Source organism: Rhinolophus hipposideros (genome assembly GCF_964194185.1).
Source record: "Rhinolophus hipposideros genome assembly, chromosome: 8".
Classification (NCBI taxonomy): Eukaryota; Metazoa; Chordata; class Mammalia; order Chiroptera; family Rhinolophidae; genus Rhinolophus; species Rhinolophus hipposideros.
In genome coordinates, this window is record NC_138054.1 from 60447595 (window position 1) to 60465931 (window position 18337).

At 37.2% G+C, this 18337-nt stretch overlaps 2 protein-coding genes across 4 annotated transcripts in view; one reads left to right on the forward strand and one right to left on the reverse strand.

Annotated features, from left to right (window-relative positions):
- Positions 1–18337, forward strand: part of AGBL4 (AGBL carboxypeptidase 4) — a 1079895-nt gene that overhangs the window by 197125 nt on the left and 864433 nt on the right. The gene's annotated exons all lie outside the window — the stretch shown is intronic.
- On the reverse strand, positions 3944–4940 carry LOC308500661 (BRCA2 and CDKN1A-interacting protein-like; the record flags this gene model as incomplete). Its single annotated transcript, XM_081055858.1, has 1 exon — positions 3944–4940. The coding sequence occupies one exon, from the start codon at positions 4938–4940 to the stop codon at positions 3990–3992; it is 951 nt and encodes a 316-aa protein (XP_080911984.1). The 3' UTR covers positions 3944–3989.

The following is an 18337-nucleotide window of genomic DNA, read 5'->3' on the forward strand; positions in this document are numbered from 1 at the left end:
GGATTGAACAGAAAATGGGAGAAAAGGGTGACAGAAAACAACAAACCACCCTAACATTTAATAAGTTCTTACTCTGTGCCAATCACTGTACTAGGTGTTTTGTATTCATCACATGTATTATCTAATTTAACTTGCACATCCACCTTGATAAGTGGCATTATTTCATTTTACTGATGAAAAAACAAAATTTATACATCTAGTACATCCAGAATCAGTGTTACTGGTACTGACTGTAATAGGCTGAGCCTCATAGGGAAAATGTTTGTACCTAAGAAAAGTTATTGCCCTCCTTTTCTGTGAGACCAGGAGACTGCACCACAGCACCAGGGTTATTGCGGGTTTCCTTTTGTGGGGTATACACTTTCAGGAAAAAAATCTCATCTTTGCTATGCCATTATCGAAGACAAGTATATTACTTAAGATTATGTTTGCTACACAAAACAGAAAGCCAAAATAATAGTTGTTTTACAATATAAGGATTTCTTATATTAAAAAAGTCTGGAGGTATATAATTAGGATCTGTTATTGTTACTTCATGAAGTCATTGGAGATCCTGGCTCCTTCTGGTTCACTCTTTTACTATCCATAGCTCTTGGCTTCTATCTTCAAGGGTCACTTCCTGGTTTGAAGGTGGCTACAGCAGCTCCAGCCATTCGTTTTCAATGTCAGGCAGCAGGAAGGAGAAAGAAGGGACAAGGGCTCACTTTCCAACTGAGTCAGCTTTATATAAAGAGATTTTACCAAAAGTTGGACCTAATGACTTCCTCTTACATTTGATGGACTACTGCTGTTTGGTGAATTGAGTTGTTTCATATTTTAGCTAAGTACAGAGCTACCCTCAACAGAATGAGGGCTGTGTTACTAGGAAGAAGAGATATGGGATAGACGTCTGGTAATCTCTGTTGCAGCAGGGAACCCATTGGTTTGCTTCCTGAGATCCCTGTCAGCCCCAACTTTATTTGAGGATTAAGAAATAACATATTTATTATTATGTTAGTAATAGTAATTAGTAATAGTAATAGTAATTAGTAATAGTAATAGTAATTAGTAATAGTAAATAGAGCTAGTAATTTAAAGTATTTATTATGTGCCAGGAGCTGTGCTAAATTCTTTAAAAGGTCTTAGTTTAATACAACAACTTTATAAAAAGGAATTACTTTACTTTGCAGAAGGAATATTTGGCATGTATTTGCTGGTGTTAAAAATGATGGTGGTGATGAAAATGATGAAGAAGATGATAATGATAACGATGATGAAAATGATAATTTAAAAAGGCTCATATTCATTGAATGCTTATGATGTGCTTGTTACTGCGCCAAATTCTACACACAGACGTGCGCGTGCTGGTAATCATCAAAACCATAGGACGCGGAAGTTTTATTATTCTCATTCTACAGATGAGGAAAATGAGCCTCAGATCATTTAAGTAACTTGCTCAAAGACCACAGCTAATTAGTTGCAGGGCCGAGATTATCCTTTAAGCCTAATGTCCAAGCTGCTGCTTTTAACAACTGTGCTATATTTTAGGCCCTGAGCAAGCAATAGTGGTAGAGAGTTAAAAAGGATAGTCTTTGTCCTTGAGGAACTCACAGTCTAGTCAGTTTATGGTTATATATCATGTAAACAATTGCATCGACATTTCACAAGCACTGTATTTGAGTTCTTTCAGGTTGTAACAAGAGCATGGATTTCACTGCAGTGTTCAAGGGAAATGGATCTATGACCTTGATCCTTGGACCAAATTTAGTAGCAGAACTACTCAGGTAAAAGGATCTTGAAAATGTGAGGTAGCAATACTGTTAACATTCAAAATTTAATCAGACTGCTACTTTATCAATAAGAAAACAGATAAAAGGATAGCTCAATTAATGGGGTAAAATGCTGAGGAAGAGGCTTCTGAGACACTGAACACTATATCATGTAGAGAATTATTTAGACTCTGCTTTCTGAAGCTGAGTTTGGTTCTAGAATCGATAGATCTGGATGCTTGTAAAAGTTTTCTTATAATGGAAGTGTTTACATTTTTAATGCAGGTTGTTCCAAAATGGTAATACAAACCGTAAGTATAAAAAGGGAAGAGACATGGCAGGGAGGCAAGAATGTATGTGTTTCTCACCTCTGGCCGGACTGAGTCTTTGTGGCGCTGTCAATAGTAGCTTCACAATTGCTCAGGAAACCCGGGAGCCAAGGAAGAGCTAAGAAACATATTTTGCATTTGGTGCTCTTGCCCTGTGTGGTCTCTGTACTTAGGTTACTTTTCTTTGTCCTTCACTAATTAGATCAGTAACATAATCTGATTTTAGAGAGAGAGTTTGTGATCATTTCTTGCCTATCTGTAACCTACCTGAGATGCTGCAGAGGAATTGGTAGGGAGGAGAAGGAATCTGAAAAAAAATGACAAAGGAGATGACACTTGAAGTGTATCAGAGGGATACATAGGAATTCATTGGGAGAAGGTCATTTCAGAGAAAAGGAATAGCCTGAGCAAAGGGAATGAAGCACAAAACAGCGTGGCATATTGAGGGTAATCATCACGATGATGACGTTTTCCATTTCTTGAGCATTTTCTATGTGTTTGGCACTCTTGGAAGGTAATTTTCAATGATTTTTTTCATTTGATATTTACAATAAGCCTGCAAAGTAGGCTTTATTAGTCCATTTTGAAAACTAGGAAACTGAGGTACAATAAGATTGTGTAAATTTTCTAAGTTCTTATATCTAGTAATTGCATAGTCAAGGTATTTTTTGATTCCAAAGCCTGTGATCTTTTGATTATGCACAGTTATCTTTGGATACATTGTAAAGTGCTAGGTTAAGAATATTTAAAAATCACCAGAAGAGAGACTCCTAGAATTACAGTGATGACTTATAGAAGCCAAAGTTGGCTTTACCTCAGCAAGCCAAATAATAAGTAAAATCAACAGTTCACATCCTTTAGGTTCAGTGGGATTTGGACCTAGCAATGCTTTTTCTGGATATATTATTAGTATTACTTGGGTCTTTTCCATTGAGCACACAGATAGCTTAGTGAGAATGTGAGATGAAGAAAGAGAATAAAGAAACTGAAAGTAATAGTAATATGCCTTTTATTAGCTTCCGAATCTCTCTCCTCTTAGTGGTCAAGTACTAATAGAGATGGGAGAAGGAATTTTGAGGTGTCGAATAGAATCTATATAATCCACACACAAACTGCTTGTTTTATACCAGAGAGTGGTTAATGTGCTACGTTATGTGGGAAAGACAATTGTTGTGCCCTTAGAAGCTTGGAGCAATGGTTTAGATATCAGAAGTAAAAGCACAGTTTAATTGTGGCTTGGGGTACTTTCGGGATTGGCAATATTTATGTAAAAATGTTACAACAAATACGTCATTTCAGTAATAGAGAGCTAGTTAGTAGCCTGGGAATTACTGAATTGTCTGAATTAGTAATAATATATCTAAGTAGCATTGTAGTTACCAAAAGGATTTGGCTTAATGCTCTAAGATATAGAAAATACTTATTCTGTATTTTGAAAGAAAATTATTTGATTTGAGAAAAGGGAACAAATATTTTGAAAAGTAACTATTATTCCTCAGGCATTGACTAGGTGATCTATATTCCTTACCTTGTTTAATCCTTGCACTGTAGGTCGTTATAATTTTCCTCATATGTAGGTAAGGAAATATAACCTGAGAGAACTTGTGTTTTTCTTTTCTTTTTTCTTTTTTTTTTTTACTTAAAAATAAAAATAGACATTTTTAATGAGTTCTTTAAATTACTACTCCATGTTTTTCTTCTTATTGGGAAAGTTTTTAATTAACCATACATAATTTGACCAAATTAAAAATTTAAAAAAAGGTATTTTGTAAATGTGTCACAGACCCAGGCAACAGAACCCTACTTTTGTAGAGGACCTAAATCTAAATAAAGTCATGAGTTTTTCAGTAAATGTCCAGAGTATTCTAGTAATTTTATAAAAACAAGCCCAGTACTGTCCACAGGAAATGGGCTACACAGATAGATACTCTTTCAGTTTATCCATGATTTCATTCATCTTGTCACATGGAACTAACATCACAGTTCGCAAGGGCTTCATGGGCACATCATGGAAGGACCATCTGCCTCCCAGACACGTGTCGCTGTCCTCCTGCACCGAGTAGTTGAACTTGAGGATTGCCTTCTCATAGAAAAATTCTTCCTCTGCGTTTGCAAACATTAACTCATCTTTCTTTTGGTTGCTCCATTTCCTTTTGGAATTGTTCTTTCCTGCTTCCACAAACGTCTTGCTAATCAGAAGGTAGAAGTAACACTTCCCACATGGCTTGTTAGTTTTGTGTGCCTCTGCTAGTTCTTTCTGGAGCTGCTGGTGCAGGGGCAGGGCGATCTGGGCAGGCACGTTGATGAACCGCTCGCTCAGCAGGAAGCCCACAGGCCGGCTCATGTCGCTTAGGAGCTTGTCCAGCTGTTCAAGCACGTGCTGCTCACAGTTCTTCTCACAGAAGCTCAGAATCAACTCTTTAATTTGTTCAGCACACTGAGTACCCTTTCTTTCAGTTAAATTTAGAAGACTTATAAAGCCAAAAATCTCATCTTCATCCACATCATCATCACTGTCTTCTGAAACTTCCGTTTGCTTAATCACACTCCCGATATGGTTCCGTTGAATTAAGAGATCTGTTAGTTCTGCAGTGTTCACAGGAGCCTTTAGGAAAAGCTGCTGCAGTAACTTCTTAATTCCGTCGTAATCGTTATGTGAGATGGAATAAGCTTCAAATTCAACATGCACTTCCTCGTCCACGACCTCGTCGTCCTCATCCTCTTCTTCGTCACTGTCTTCAGCGTCTTCCTCCTCGTCCTCGTCCTCGACTTCATCTTCCGCTTCCTCCTCAGGCCGCGGGATCCCAGAGGCGGGCCGCGAAGCTCCACGACCCACAGCGCGCCGCTTGGGCCTGGACGCCATGTTTCTGGCCTTGTGTTTTTCTTAAGGTCATTCAGTAATAGAATTTGAACATAGGTCAAACTTCACCGCCTGTATTGTGTTTCTTTTGACATCTCTCTTATGTTCCATTAATTTTCCCACTGTCACTGCAAATAAATTATAAAGTGATTGAAGAAACACTTTAAATTTCATTAATTTTTCACATATATGCTGAGTGTCTACCATGTGATAGGCACTATGTTAAGAGCAACGTTAGACGGGATTTTGAAGTCAAATACACTTGGGCTTCTGGTCAAGATGGCAGAGTATTCAAATGCTGTGCTTGCCTCCTTCCATGACCACATCAAAATTACACCTAAATTATAGAACCCGGCCCTTGAGAACCACCCAAAGACTAACTGAACAGAACTCCTATAACTACGGATATAAAGAACAAGCCACATCAAGACTAGTAGGAGGGGCAGAAACACAAAATGGGCTTGTCCCACGCCCATGTGTGGCGGTTAAGAATCAGGAGGGACATCTCAGTTGCAGAAGTTGGACCTGAGGAGCAAGCCCTTCCATCTCCACATCAGGCTCCCTAGCACAGAGCACCAATGTGAGAAAGAGGAGTCCCCGCAATATCTGGCTGTGAAAATCACCAGGGATTCCATCTGGATGAGATAGAGGTCTGCTGTAGACTGAGGAATCCTCTTATAGGGCCCTAGAAAACATTTGCTGTGAGCTTTTGTGAAAGGACAGCAGCTCAAAAAGCACTAGGGACACCTGGGAGGAACTGAATTGTCTGGCTTCAGAGCAAAGGCTGGAGGGGCAACTCTCTCCAGGGCAGAAATTCTGGCAGGCACCATTAATTCCTATGTTGAGCCCTCCCCCCACCCAGCCTGCAAGTGCAGGTGGTGCCATATCTGAGTCTCCATTAACCTAGCTAACACCACTCACCTCATGCTGATGATTCCCTGAGGCCCTGCCTCAACCAATAGGTATACTGGCCCGAGCCTCTTTCATCGGCAGTTCCACAAAAGCAGCCAGCCTCAGTACGTGCTGCAGGCTTTCCTAAAATCTCTTAATGGTTCACAATCCCCTCCCTGACCCCAAACAGTAGCTGGCCTTGGCGTGCTCTGTATCTCTTGCCGATTGGACCCAAGCCTGGCACTTGTTACAGCCAGCCTTGGTTCTCAGCAAGTCCAGCACACACAGGCAGCTACCAACTTCAGATCACTTTGTGGCTCCTACCAGGTGGGCCCTGGCCTGGCATATGCAGCAGCTGACCTTGGTCTGCTCTGGAGCACCTTTGAGAGGACCCATAATCAGTACATCTCGTGGGCAGCTTCAGACCACACCACAGCACCACCCAGTTTGTCCACAAATGACACACCCAAATGTTGGATTTGGCAGACACCAGAAACCCTCTAAAGCAAATGCTGCTTCTTGGGGTCAGCCCCCACACAACAGGTCATTCTCTGTAGTCATGATTCGTTCTCATAGACAGACAGCCACCCACCAACATGTTAACAGCAATCAAGGTTCAACTACAACTGGAGGGCACAGACAACTCACGAAAAGGACACTACTGCAGCACCTGGCTCAGGTGAAAATCTTGCTCCACTGGATTCCACAGAACACTGACTACTTAAGGCCACCCTGCTAAGAGTGGGAGATTTAGCAGACCTACCTAATATATAGAAAAAAAGAACAGGGAGTAAGCCAAAATGAGGACACAAAGAAACATGTCTCAAAGCAAAGGACAGGAATAATGCCAGAAAAAGAGCTAAATGAAATGGAGACAAGTTATATTCCATATAGAGAGTTCAGAACACTGCTTATAAGGATGCACAATGAATTTAGGGGGAGAAGAGACAAACTCAATGAAAACTTACACAAAGAGATACAAACTATAAAAAAGAACTAGTCAGCATTGAAGAATATGCTAACTGAAATGAAGAATACGTTAGATAGAACCAACAACATATTAGATGAAACAGAGGATCACATCAGTGATTTGGCAGTGAAGGTGGCTGAAAATACCCTCGGGACAGCAAAAATAAAAATGAATAAAAAATATGAGGGTAGTTTAAGGGGCCTTTGGTACAACATCAGGTGTAACAACATTTGCATCATATGGGTACTAGAAGGAGAAGAGAAAGAGCAAGGAATTCAGAACCAGTTTGAAAAATAATGACTGAAAACTTTCCTAACCTGGTGAAGGAAATAGACATACAATTCCAGGAAATACAAGGAGTCCCAAAGAAGATGAATCCCCAAATGCCAACACCGAGACACCTCACCTCATAAGTAAAATGCCAAAGGTTAAAGACAGAGATTCTTAAAAGCAACAAGAGAAATGCAATTAGTTACATACAAGGGAGTTCCCATAAGACTGTCAGATTATTTCTCAACATACATTGCAGGACAGAAGAGATTGGCAGGAAATATTCAAAGTGATTTAAAGCAAGGACTTTCAACTGAGTGTACTCTAGGTTATCTTTAGAATCAAAGGAGAGACAGAACGCTTCCCAGACCAAAAAAAGCTGGTGGATTTCATCACCCCCAAAGTAGTATTACAAGAAATGTTAAAGGAACTTCTTTAACAAGAAGAAGGAGCAGAAGAAGGTGAAGAAGGTGAAAGCTCAAAAATATGAATAATACAGTGGCAATAATTACATATCTACCAGTAATTACTTTAAGTGTAATGGACTAAATACTTCAATCAAAGGACATAGGGTGGTTGAATGGCTAGGAAAACAAGACCCGTATATATGTTGTCTACAAGAGACCCATGCTGACTGAATGTAAAGGGATGAGAAAATATATTTCATACAAATGGAAACAAACAACAAACAAAAACAAGGAGTAGCAATACTTATATCAGACAAAATAGACTTTAAAACAAAGGCTATAATAAGAGACTAAGAAAGACTTTTCATAATAATAAAGGGATCAATCCAACAAGAGCATATGAGGTTTGACAAGTTCACGAACTTGTTGGAACAATGTTGCTAACCTTTCTTGATATCAGGGATTATTCATTATGAATTTTTACCAAATGGACAGTTAACCAAGTTTACTATCTGGAAGTGCTGAAAAGGCTGTGTGAAAAAGTTAGATGACCTGAATGTTTTGCCAACAATTCATGGCTCTTGCATCACAACAATGTACCAGCTCACACAACACTGTCTCTGAGGGAGTTTTTAGCCAGTAAACAAATAACTGCATTGGAACACCCTCCCTACTCACCTGATCTGGCCCCAATGACTTCTTTCTTTACTCAAATATAAAGGAAATATTGAAAGGAAGACATTTTGATGACATTCAGGACATCAAATGTAATACGACGACAGCTTTTATGGCCATTCAGAAAGAGTTCCAAAATTGCTTTGAAGGGTAGATTAGGTGCTGGCATCCATGCATAATTTCCCAAGGGGAGTTCTTCGAAGGTGACTATAGTGATACTCAGCAGTGAAGTATGTAGCACTTTTTCTAGGATGAGTTCGTGAACTTAATTGTCAAACCTCATATACCATCCTCATGGGTGGGAAGAATTAATATTGTTATTGTAAAATGTCCATACTACCCAAAGCAACCTGTAGTTTTAATGCAATTCTTATCAAAATACCATATTAAAATACCAATGGCATTTTTCACAGAACGAGAAGAAATAATCTTAAATTTATATGGAACCACAAAAGACCTCCAATAGCCAAAGCAATCTTGAGAAAGAACAAAGTTCAAGGTACCATACTACCTGATATCTAACCTCACTACAAGGTTATAGTAATCAATACTGGCACAGTAATGATTAGTAAGCACAGTACTGGCATAAAAACAGAAACGTAGATCAGTGGAACTGAATAGAGAGCCCAGAAATAAACCCACATCTATGTGATCAATTACTTTATGACCAAGGAGACAACAATATACAGTGGGGTAAAGACAGTCTCTTCAATAAATGATGTTGGGAAAACTGAACAGATATAAGCAGAAAATGAAAGCAGGCCACCTATTTACACCATTTACAAAAATAAAATCAAAATGAATTAAGAACTTACATGTAAAACCCAAAAGCATAAACCTTCTAGAAGAAAATGTAGACAGTAATCTTTCTGACATTACTCTTAGTAATATATTTTTCTTTTTGTATATGTCTCCTTGGACAATAAAAACAAAAGAAAAAGATAAACAATTGGGACTACATCAAACTAAAGTGTTTTGCACAGCAAAGGAAACCATTAAGTAAATGAAAAGATAACCTACTGAATGAGAGAAGATATTCGTCATTGATGCATCCAATAAGGATTGATATCCAAAATATATAAAAAAAACTCATACAACTAAACAGAAAACAAACACACAACAGTACAACAACAAAAACCCAATCTGATTAAAAAATGGGTATAAGAGCTGAATAGACATTTTCCCAAAGAGGACATAGAGATGGTTAATAGACATATGGGAAAATGCTCCACATCTCTAATCTTCAGGAAAATGCAAATGTAAACTACAATGAGATATCACCTCATACCAGTTAAAATGTCTGTCATCAATAAATCAAACAAGTGTTGGCAAGGATGTATGGGTTAAAGGAAACCCTCGTGCACTGTTGATGGGATTGCAAATTGGTGCACCACTATGGAAAATGGTTTGCAGTTTCCCTTAAAAAATTAAAACTAGAACTATATATGATACAACAATTCCACTTCTGAGTATTTGAAAATCAAACACTAATTCAAAAGGGTATATATAACCCTATGTTCATTGCTTCATTATTTACAATAGCGAAGATATGAAAGCAACCTAGGTGTCTTATCAATAGACAATTGTATAAAGAAGATGTGGTACATATATACAATGAAATATTACTCAGCCATAAAAAAGAATGAAATCTTACCATTTGCGACAACATGGGTGGGCCTAGAGGGTTTTATGCTGAGTGAAATAAGTCAGACATAGAAAGAGAAATCCCAAAGGGTTTCACTTATATATGTACTCTAAAAACCAAAATAAATGAACAAACAAAACAGAAACAAACTCATATATACAGAACAAATTGATGGCTGCCAGACGGGAGTGGGATTGGGGGACTTGGCGATAGAAGTGAAGGGATTAAGAAGTACAAAATGGCAGTTATGAAATAGTCATGGGGATGTAAAGTACAGCATAGACAATATAGTCAATGATATTCTAACTATGTACGGTGTTAGGTGGGTACTCGAGTTATCAGGGGATTCACTTCATAATAACTTATAACATAATAACTTATAAAAGTCTAACCACTATGTGGCACACCTGAAAGTAATATAATATTGAATGTCAATTGTAATTGAAAAATAAAAATAAATTAAAGGAAAAATTTAAAAACCCTATCATGAAAAGATGAATGAATAAATTGAAAAACAAAGATACACTTCATATATGTAAATATGGAAGTACGATAATACTTAGACAATTTGGGTTGTTAAAAGAACATAAACTTTAGAGCACAGTAGTCTTAATTGTGCCTCTTGGAGTTTGCACTTTAGTGGGGGCAGAAGACAGTATACATGTAAATAAATAAAACATGTCAGATGGTGAAAAATTGCTATGAAGAGAAAAAAATCAGGGATGAAGATTAGGGTGTACAGTGATGTAGGGTTACAATTGTTAGGTAGAATATTTATAAAGGATACCACTGTGGAGATGGAATTTGACCCAAAATCTGAAGGAAATGAACCATTCACGTGGATTTCTAGAAGAAGAGCATATGTTTCAGAAGACAAGTGCAAATGCTTTGCGTGAGAGCAACACTGACATGTTTCATGAAAGCAAAGAAGTCATTATGACTGAAACATTGTGAGTGAAGATTAATGGGAATTGAGGTCAGGGAGGTAATGGGGTCAAGATCATATTGGGTCTTTGGGACCAGTATAAGGGCTCATAATGGGTGAGATGGGAAAAAAATACAGGGAGGTCATGAACACAGGAATGGTATGATCTGATTTGTATGTGTTGGCCTCTATGTATAGAATGGAGTTTAGGGGAGGAAATGCAGAAGCAGAGAAAACAGTTAAGAGGCAATTGCAATAATTTTTTAAAAAATATTTTATTGGGGAAGGGGAACAGGACTTTATTAGGGAACAGTGTGTACTTCCAGGACTTTTTTCCAAGTCAAGTTGTTGTCCTTTCAATCTTAGTTGTGGAGGGCGCAGCTCAGCTCCAGGTCCAGTTGCCATTTTCTAGTTGCAGTGGGCATAGTCCACCATCCCTTGTGGGAGTTGAGGAATCGAACTGGCAACATTGTGGTTGAGAGGACGCGCTCCAACCAACTGAGCCATCCGGGAGCTCAGCGGCAGCTCAGCTCAAGGTGCCGTATTCAATCTTAGTTGCAGGGGGCGGAGCCCACCATCCCTTGCAGGACTCAAGGAGTTGAACTGGCAACCTTGTGGTTGAGAGCCCACTGGCCCATGTGGGAATTGAACCGGCAGCCTTTGGAGTTAGGAGCATGGAGCCCTAACCGCCTGAGCCACCAGGCTGGCCCAGTTGCAATAATTTTGACAAGAGTTGGTTTGGACAAGGGTATTGGTAGTAGAGGTGATGAGCACAGTTCGATTCTTGGAATATTTTGAAGTATAACCAAGAGGTTTGCTGATAGATTGGATTTGTGATGTGACAGAATGAGAAGAATCAAGAATGATTTCCCAGATTATTATCTGAACATCTCGTAGAATGAAGTTGCTGTTAAGATGGGAAAGACTGGAAGGAACAAGTTGGAGAAGAAAGTTCAGGAAACTGGTTTTGACATGTTTGGTTTGAGGTACTTACTAGACATCCAAGTAGAGATGTTGAATAGGCATTGGATAAATGAGTCAAGTTCAAGGGAAAGTCTGAGCTCTGTCATCAATTTGAGAGTCATCAGTGCATACAGATGGCATTTAAAGCAATGTGACTGAAGATATCACCAAGGCATGAGTGTATTTTTTTAAAATTAAAGTTTATTGGGGTGACAATTGTTAATAAAGTTACATAGATTTCAGGTGTACAATTCTCTATTAACATCATCTCTAAATCCCCATTGTGTGTTCACCCAGAGTCAGTTCTCCTTCCCACACCATATATTTGATCCCCTTTACCCTGGATGAGTATATTTTGAAAATGGAACAGATTCAAGGACTGAACGTGGGGAAGAAGATATTTAGAAATCAAGGAGATGAAGAGAATCCTGCAAAAGATTCTTGAGAAAGAGCCGCCAGTGAAGCCAGATGAAAATCAAAACAATATGATCAAACTGATTGAAGACAATATTTTAAGATGGACAGAGTGATCTACTGCACCACATGCTACTATTAAGTGAAGTAAATTAAGGAATAAGAATTGATTATAGCATTTAGCAATGTGGGAGAGATCAAGGATCTTGACAAAAGCAGTTTCAGTGGAAGTGGGGTGAAGAGGACTGTTGTGAAGGTTAAATGATGTAATGAATATGAAGTATATGGCTCAGTGCCTGGCATGTAGCACGTGTGTGTGTGTGTGTACACACCCATGCGCACACATGAAGAAAAGAGATGGGATATACACCTTCATTCCATCTGTTTTCTTCCTCTTGAAATAGCAGAACCAAAGGCAGTGAAATAGGATATCAAAGGGTGTATAAACCAATAGTAAGGGTTTAACTTCGGAGAAATAATAGTCTATTTAATGATGGGGAATAGGCTGATGTCAGTTGATTGAGTGTTCAGCTAAAGACTGAGGGCTTTTCTAGCTCATGAAAATCCATTAAAGATTCGAAATCAGGAAAATGTGATAAAAGCTGCTGTATTACCTTGTGTCCTACCTAGTGCTTTGCACATAGGCAGTACTAAAAAGAATTTATTGATTAAGATTATTTTACTCTAAATAATTTAAATAATTTACGAAAGGATCGTAGATTGTCCCAGAGAGAAACCAAGTGATCTAAATGCCCTTTCCTTTCAAATTTTGCTGATCCTCTGTGTTCATTCTGTTGGGCCTGACTGTGTTATCCATTTCTTTCTCATTGTATTTGCTTTGGTGTTTTATAAAATTCAACATAAATCTCTGCACTAGAATATTATGTGGCAGATTTCTCTAACATCAGGTCATAACTACAGACTGTCAGGGCATATCTCACAGATGTCTCATCTCTTCATGTCTCTATGTAAGCCTTTAAAATCAGCTATGTACCATCCAATAATTCAGAGCATTTTATGGGGTTTATAAATTGGACCATCTCCAACATTTTGGAATATATGAATGTATGGTTTTAAGAGTTTTACCCAACGCTCTTTTATGCCTATTTTGCCTCTTGAATATTTGTTTGTCTCGAAGTATAGTTTCTCTTCTAACTGGGTTTTTTGACGCAGCATATAGCCAGGTTCTATAACCTTATCATCTGCTTTCAGGAGATTTATACTGCCTCTTTCGCTTTGTCCTTTGGAAGAGAGAAGTGCAGTTAAACTCTTTTATAGTTTAATTGTGAGAGTAAGATATTTAAGGGAAGCAGCGTACTATAGTGAAAAGAGCAATGGATTAGAACCCAGACTCTAATTCCAACTGTGCCACTGTGCTACTGATGTGTTGCGTGGCTTTTCCCAAGGCACTTAACTCTTCTAGGTCTCAGTTTTCTTATATAAAAAAAACACAGGAGTCAGATTAAATAATGTAATTTATTCATTTATTCAACAAATATTCTCTGACTGCCCATTCTGTACCAGGCCCTTTTAGCAGAGCTAATATGAATAAGATATACTTTCTGCCCTTAAGGCTCTTGTATAATAGAGATGAAGACAAAAAGAAATAACACAAATCAGTTATACAAAAGAGGTATGCAAAAATGGGAATATAGTGTAGCAGCACAGGTGAAAGGCAATTAATGAAATGGGGTAATCAGGAAATAATTCCAAAAGGAAATAACTAAGCTTAAACTGAATCTTTTAGTGATTACCAGAGGGTAAGGGGAGGTGTGGGGGCTGGAAGGTGAGGGTAAGGGGGATCAAATATATAGTGATGGAAGGAGAACTGATTCTGGGTGGTGAACACACAATGGGATTAATAGATAATGTATTACAGAATTGTACACCTGAAATCTATGTAATTTCACTAACAAATGTCACCCCAATAAATTAAAAAAAATGATTTGGATTTATCAGTGGTGAATACCTTCTCTTGTTCAGTAGGTTGTCTTTTTGTTTTGTTGATGCTTTCTTTTGCTTTGCAAAACATTTTTAGTTCAATGTAGTCTCAGTTTTTTGTTTTTTCTTTTGCTTCTCTTGCCTGAGGAGACATACACAAAAAATAACATTACTTAGAGCAATGTCAGAATTTAATTCCTGTGTTTTCTTCTATGACTTTTATGGTTTGGGGCCTTACATTTAAATCTTTAATCCATTTTGAGTTTATTCATGTATATGGTGTAAGAAAGTGTTCCAGTTTCATTTTTCTGCATGTATCTGTCCAGTTTTCCCAACACCATTTATTGAATAGACTGTTTTAACCCCATTCTATATTCTTGCCTCTTTGTCATAGATTAATGGACCATATAGGTGTGGGTTTATTTCTGGGCTCTCTATTCTTTTTCATTGATCTCATCGTTGTGTCTTTTTTTATGCCAGTACCATGCTATTTTGATTACTATAGCCTTGTAGTGTAGTTTGATATCAGTTAGTGTAATACCTCCAACTTTGTTCTTCTTTCTCAAGTTTGCTGTGGCTATTTAGAATCTTTGTGGTTCCATATATGGTGTTAGGTGGGTACTATACTTATCAGGGGGATCACTTTGTAAGTTATATAAATGTCTTACCACTATGCTGTACACCTGAAACTATATAATATTGAATGTCAACTGTAATTAAAAGAAATAACGGTTTGGACTAGAACTTTTACATACTGTTTGTGGGAGTGTACATTGGTCAAACACTTGTGGAGAAATACGATAAAAGTACTACTAGAGCTAACATACATATACCTTTTGCTCTAGTAGATAATGGCAGTTTTTCAGTTTCAGAAATGTGTACAAATATTCTCCAAAAGACACATAAAGTATTTCTAGTGGCACTATTTGTAATAATCAAGCTTAGGCGATTATTGAAATGATTATAAATAGTGGAATTGAAAAATTGGGTTATAGTCATGCCTATATCTTGAAATACCATATAGCACTGAGACTGAGTGAACTATAACTACATGCAACAACATGGAAGAATCTCATAAAAATAATGTTGAGAGAAGTGATCCAGAGTATATACCATATGATCCCATTTATATAAAGTTAAAAACAGACAAAAATAACCCATAGTATCAAAATCAGAATAGTGGTTACCCTTGGCAGGTGGGTATTGCTTGGAAAGAAGCTTCTGGAGTGTTTTTTTTTTTTTCTGTTTCTTGATCTGATGGCTGCATATACAGGTGTGCTTGTTTCTAAAAAAGTTGTCAAGATAGGCATTTGTAATTTGTACACTTCTCTATATGTGTGATGTACTTCCCTACAAAGCTTACTTGCCAAAATGAGTGGGAGTTAGTCAAGATCATAGCAAAGAAAGATGTTCTAGAAAAAGAGCATGAAAGGATACTATTTTCCATTTCTCATATGCTGTGATGCTAACATTTATTTTTCACTCAGTAAAAACTGTCGATGCCTACTATGTGATATGATTTTCTTCTACTAGTAAATATCTTGAAAATGACAATAGAAATAAACTTCAGTTCTTTTCCTACACAATTAAGTATTTGACTTAAGGGAACATGACAACAACTATTTCTTGACTGTGAGCTTTCTGCAGGGACTATAATTTTAATATATTTATTTTGCCATTGCCTGGCACAGAGCCTTATAAACAGGTGTTCACTAAAAGTTGAACTAATGGATTTGATCACCGTCTACAGCTTGTGCGCGCGCGCGCACACACACACACACACACACACACACACACACACACACACACCAGAGATACTTATCATAGATTTGCATGATTTCCAAAGGTGTTTAAACAGTTGAAATGAATTTGCCAAACTATAAAATTTTATTTTACATAGTACTTTTTACCTTCTTAGAAACAATGTTTTTTTTCCACCTCTTTCTCCATGCAGTAGTAATAAAAAAATTATTTATAAAATATTGGAAAGTTATTGATAAAATGACCATTACATTCAACAATTTGAGGTCGTCCAGTATATTATATTTTTAAAAAGTATTTCCTGGGAAATTTGGTTAAAAGCAAGGTCCAATTCTAGACGTTGGAAGTGAAACATACTTTCTCTTTCCACTTGAAGTTCCACATCTCCTCCTTTATCCAGATTTATTGATTTCAATATATTCTACTCTGTAGTCATAGTTTTCTGTAGTAGTGAGTGTCTACCTTTAACGATATGACTGATCCTAAAATCCACTGGGCCATTTGACTTGCATTCTGCATATTTTTCATTTGACCCTCCACATCCATTTTCCACTCTTTTCCACCCTGCTTATTGTCCGAAGAGGCTGACCTTTATGACTGTAATCTGTATGCGCCCTTGTACTCTGGATGTCAGTTGAGGGCCTGTGAGAGACACTGTTAGGAGATCAGAAGTTGGGAGAAGCGTGAGCTAGGAATATGTATTCTCTTCTAAAAACCATCTTTACATTTTCCAGGTTTTGGTAACCACTCTCTCCCCATGATCTTTTATATCTAGGGAGCTTAGGTAAGCCTCAACCTCCATGGGAGAAAGGTAACAGCTTATTGCTGCTTCTATAGCTGGGTATCTCCTTATCTCTGGTTAGTTTTCTCTAACTCTGCTCACATCCTTGTAAATTGTTCCTTTATTAAATTCTTCATGTTTATCTTGTTTGAATTTACCATCTTTTTCCAGCCAGACCTTGAACAATGTGCAAGAGTAGGTTTTGGTATGGTTTTGGTTTGTTTTCCATGCAGTGTCATACCAGTCCTGCTCTTTCTTCAGGACCCAGCTCAAGAATTACTGCCTCTTATATACAATGGAATACTACTCTGCCACAAGAAAAGATGGAATACTGCCATTTATGACAACATGGATGGATCTTGAGATTATCATGATAAGCGAAATAAGTCAGACAGAAAAAGTCGAGAATCACATGACTTCAATCATATGTGGGATACAAAACTGAAGGCAAGAAACAACACAAACTAACAAACAAACCCTCATAGACACAGACACCAGTTTAGTGGTTACCAGAGGGTAAGTAGGGGGGTGTGGTAGAAGAGGGAAAGGGATTCAAACATATGGTGATGGAAGGAGAACTGACTCTGGGTGGTTGACACACAATGCAATATATAGATAATGTATTACAGAATTGTACACTTGAAACCTATTTAATTTTACTAAGCGATGTCACCCCAATAAATTTAATAAAAAGTTAAAAAAATAAAAGAATAAAAATAATAGTATTATTTGTAGCACAAATGATGCTAATGTATATGAAAATGCTCTTGTTGTAGTAACAGTAGAAAATTTTTTCAAATTTATTTTTATAATTGTTTAATAAAAATAATAATCAGTCCCCAAGAAGAATTATTGCCTTTTAAATATGGATTTTGAAGTCTGAGAAGTCTGGGTCTGAATTAAAACTCATAACACTTACTAGCTGTATGATTTTGGGTAAAGTCATGTTTTGAACTTTAGTTTCCTTCTCTGTAGAATAAGGGGAAATAACACCCGTTAGATGCAAAAGTGTTGGCTATTCAGTAAGATTGTTTTTGAAAGTTTCTGGCACTAAATAAGGTCACAGTAATGTTAGTTTTTGTTTCCTTTTTCTTTCTTTTCTGACCAACTTTACCCTATTTTACTTTTTATTTTCCAGTGCCATGCATTTGTTTACAACTTGCTTTGAATCTGTTTTCTAGTTGTTTCACTCTAGATGCCTTGCCTTTCTGAATCTACTCTTAATTTCTCAAGGCAATGGGTCATAGAGGAATACAAAACATAACTGAAAATTGTGTGTTTTTAGAATTTATAAAAATTTGCTTTTGTTATTTAATCCTCATAGCTCTGACAAGGAAGAAAATATTATTTATCTCCTTTCACAGATGATGCAACTGAGGCACAGATGAATTAATTATGTAAGGTCCTAGAGCTAATTAATGGTAAAACATGTCTCAAACTGAAGTCCTCAGATTTCTTTTTATTTTTGGTGAGAGATTGATAAATTTTAATGCATTAGCATTAAAAAGTTCTATACCACAAAAGACACCATTAACAAATTAAAAGACAAGCCAAAGACAAGGGAAAGATTTTCCATGACTATAACTGACAAAGATTAGTATCTAGAATACATCTATAGATCAATAAGAGAAGATAATCCAATTTAAAAATGGGTAGAGAAGATGAACGAACAATTCACAGAATAAAAAACCAAAATGGTCATAAATACAACCATTTACAAAGGTAAAAACTCTTCTTAGCTAACAAGCTGTCCAAAA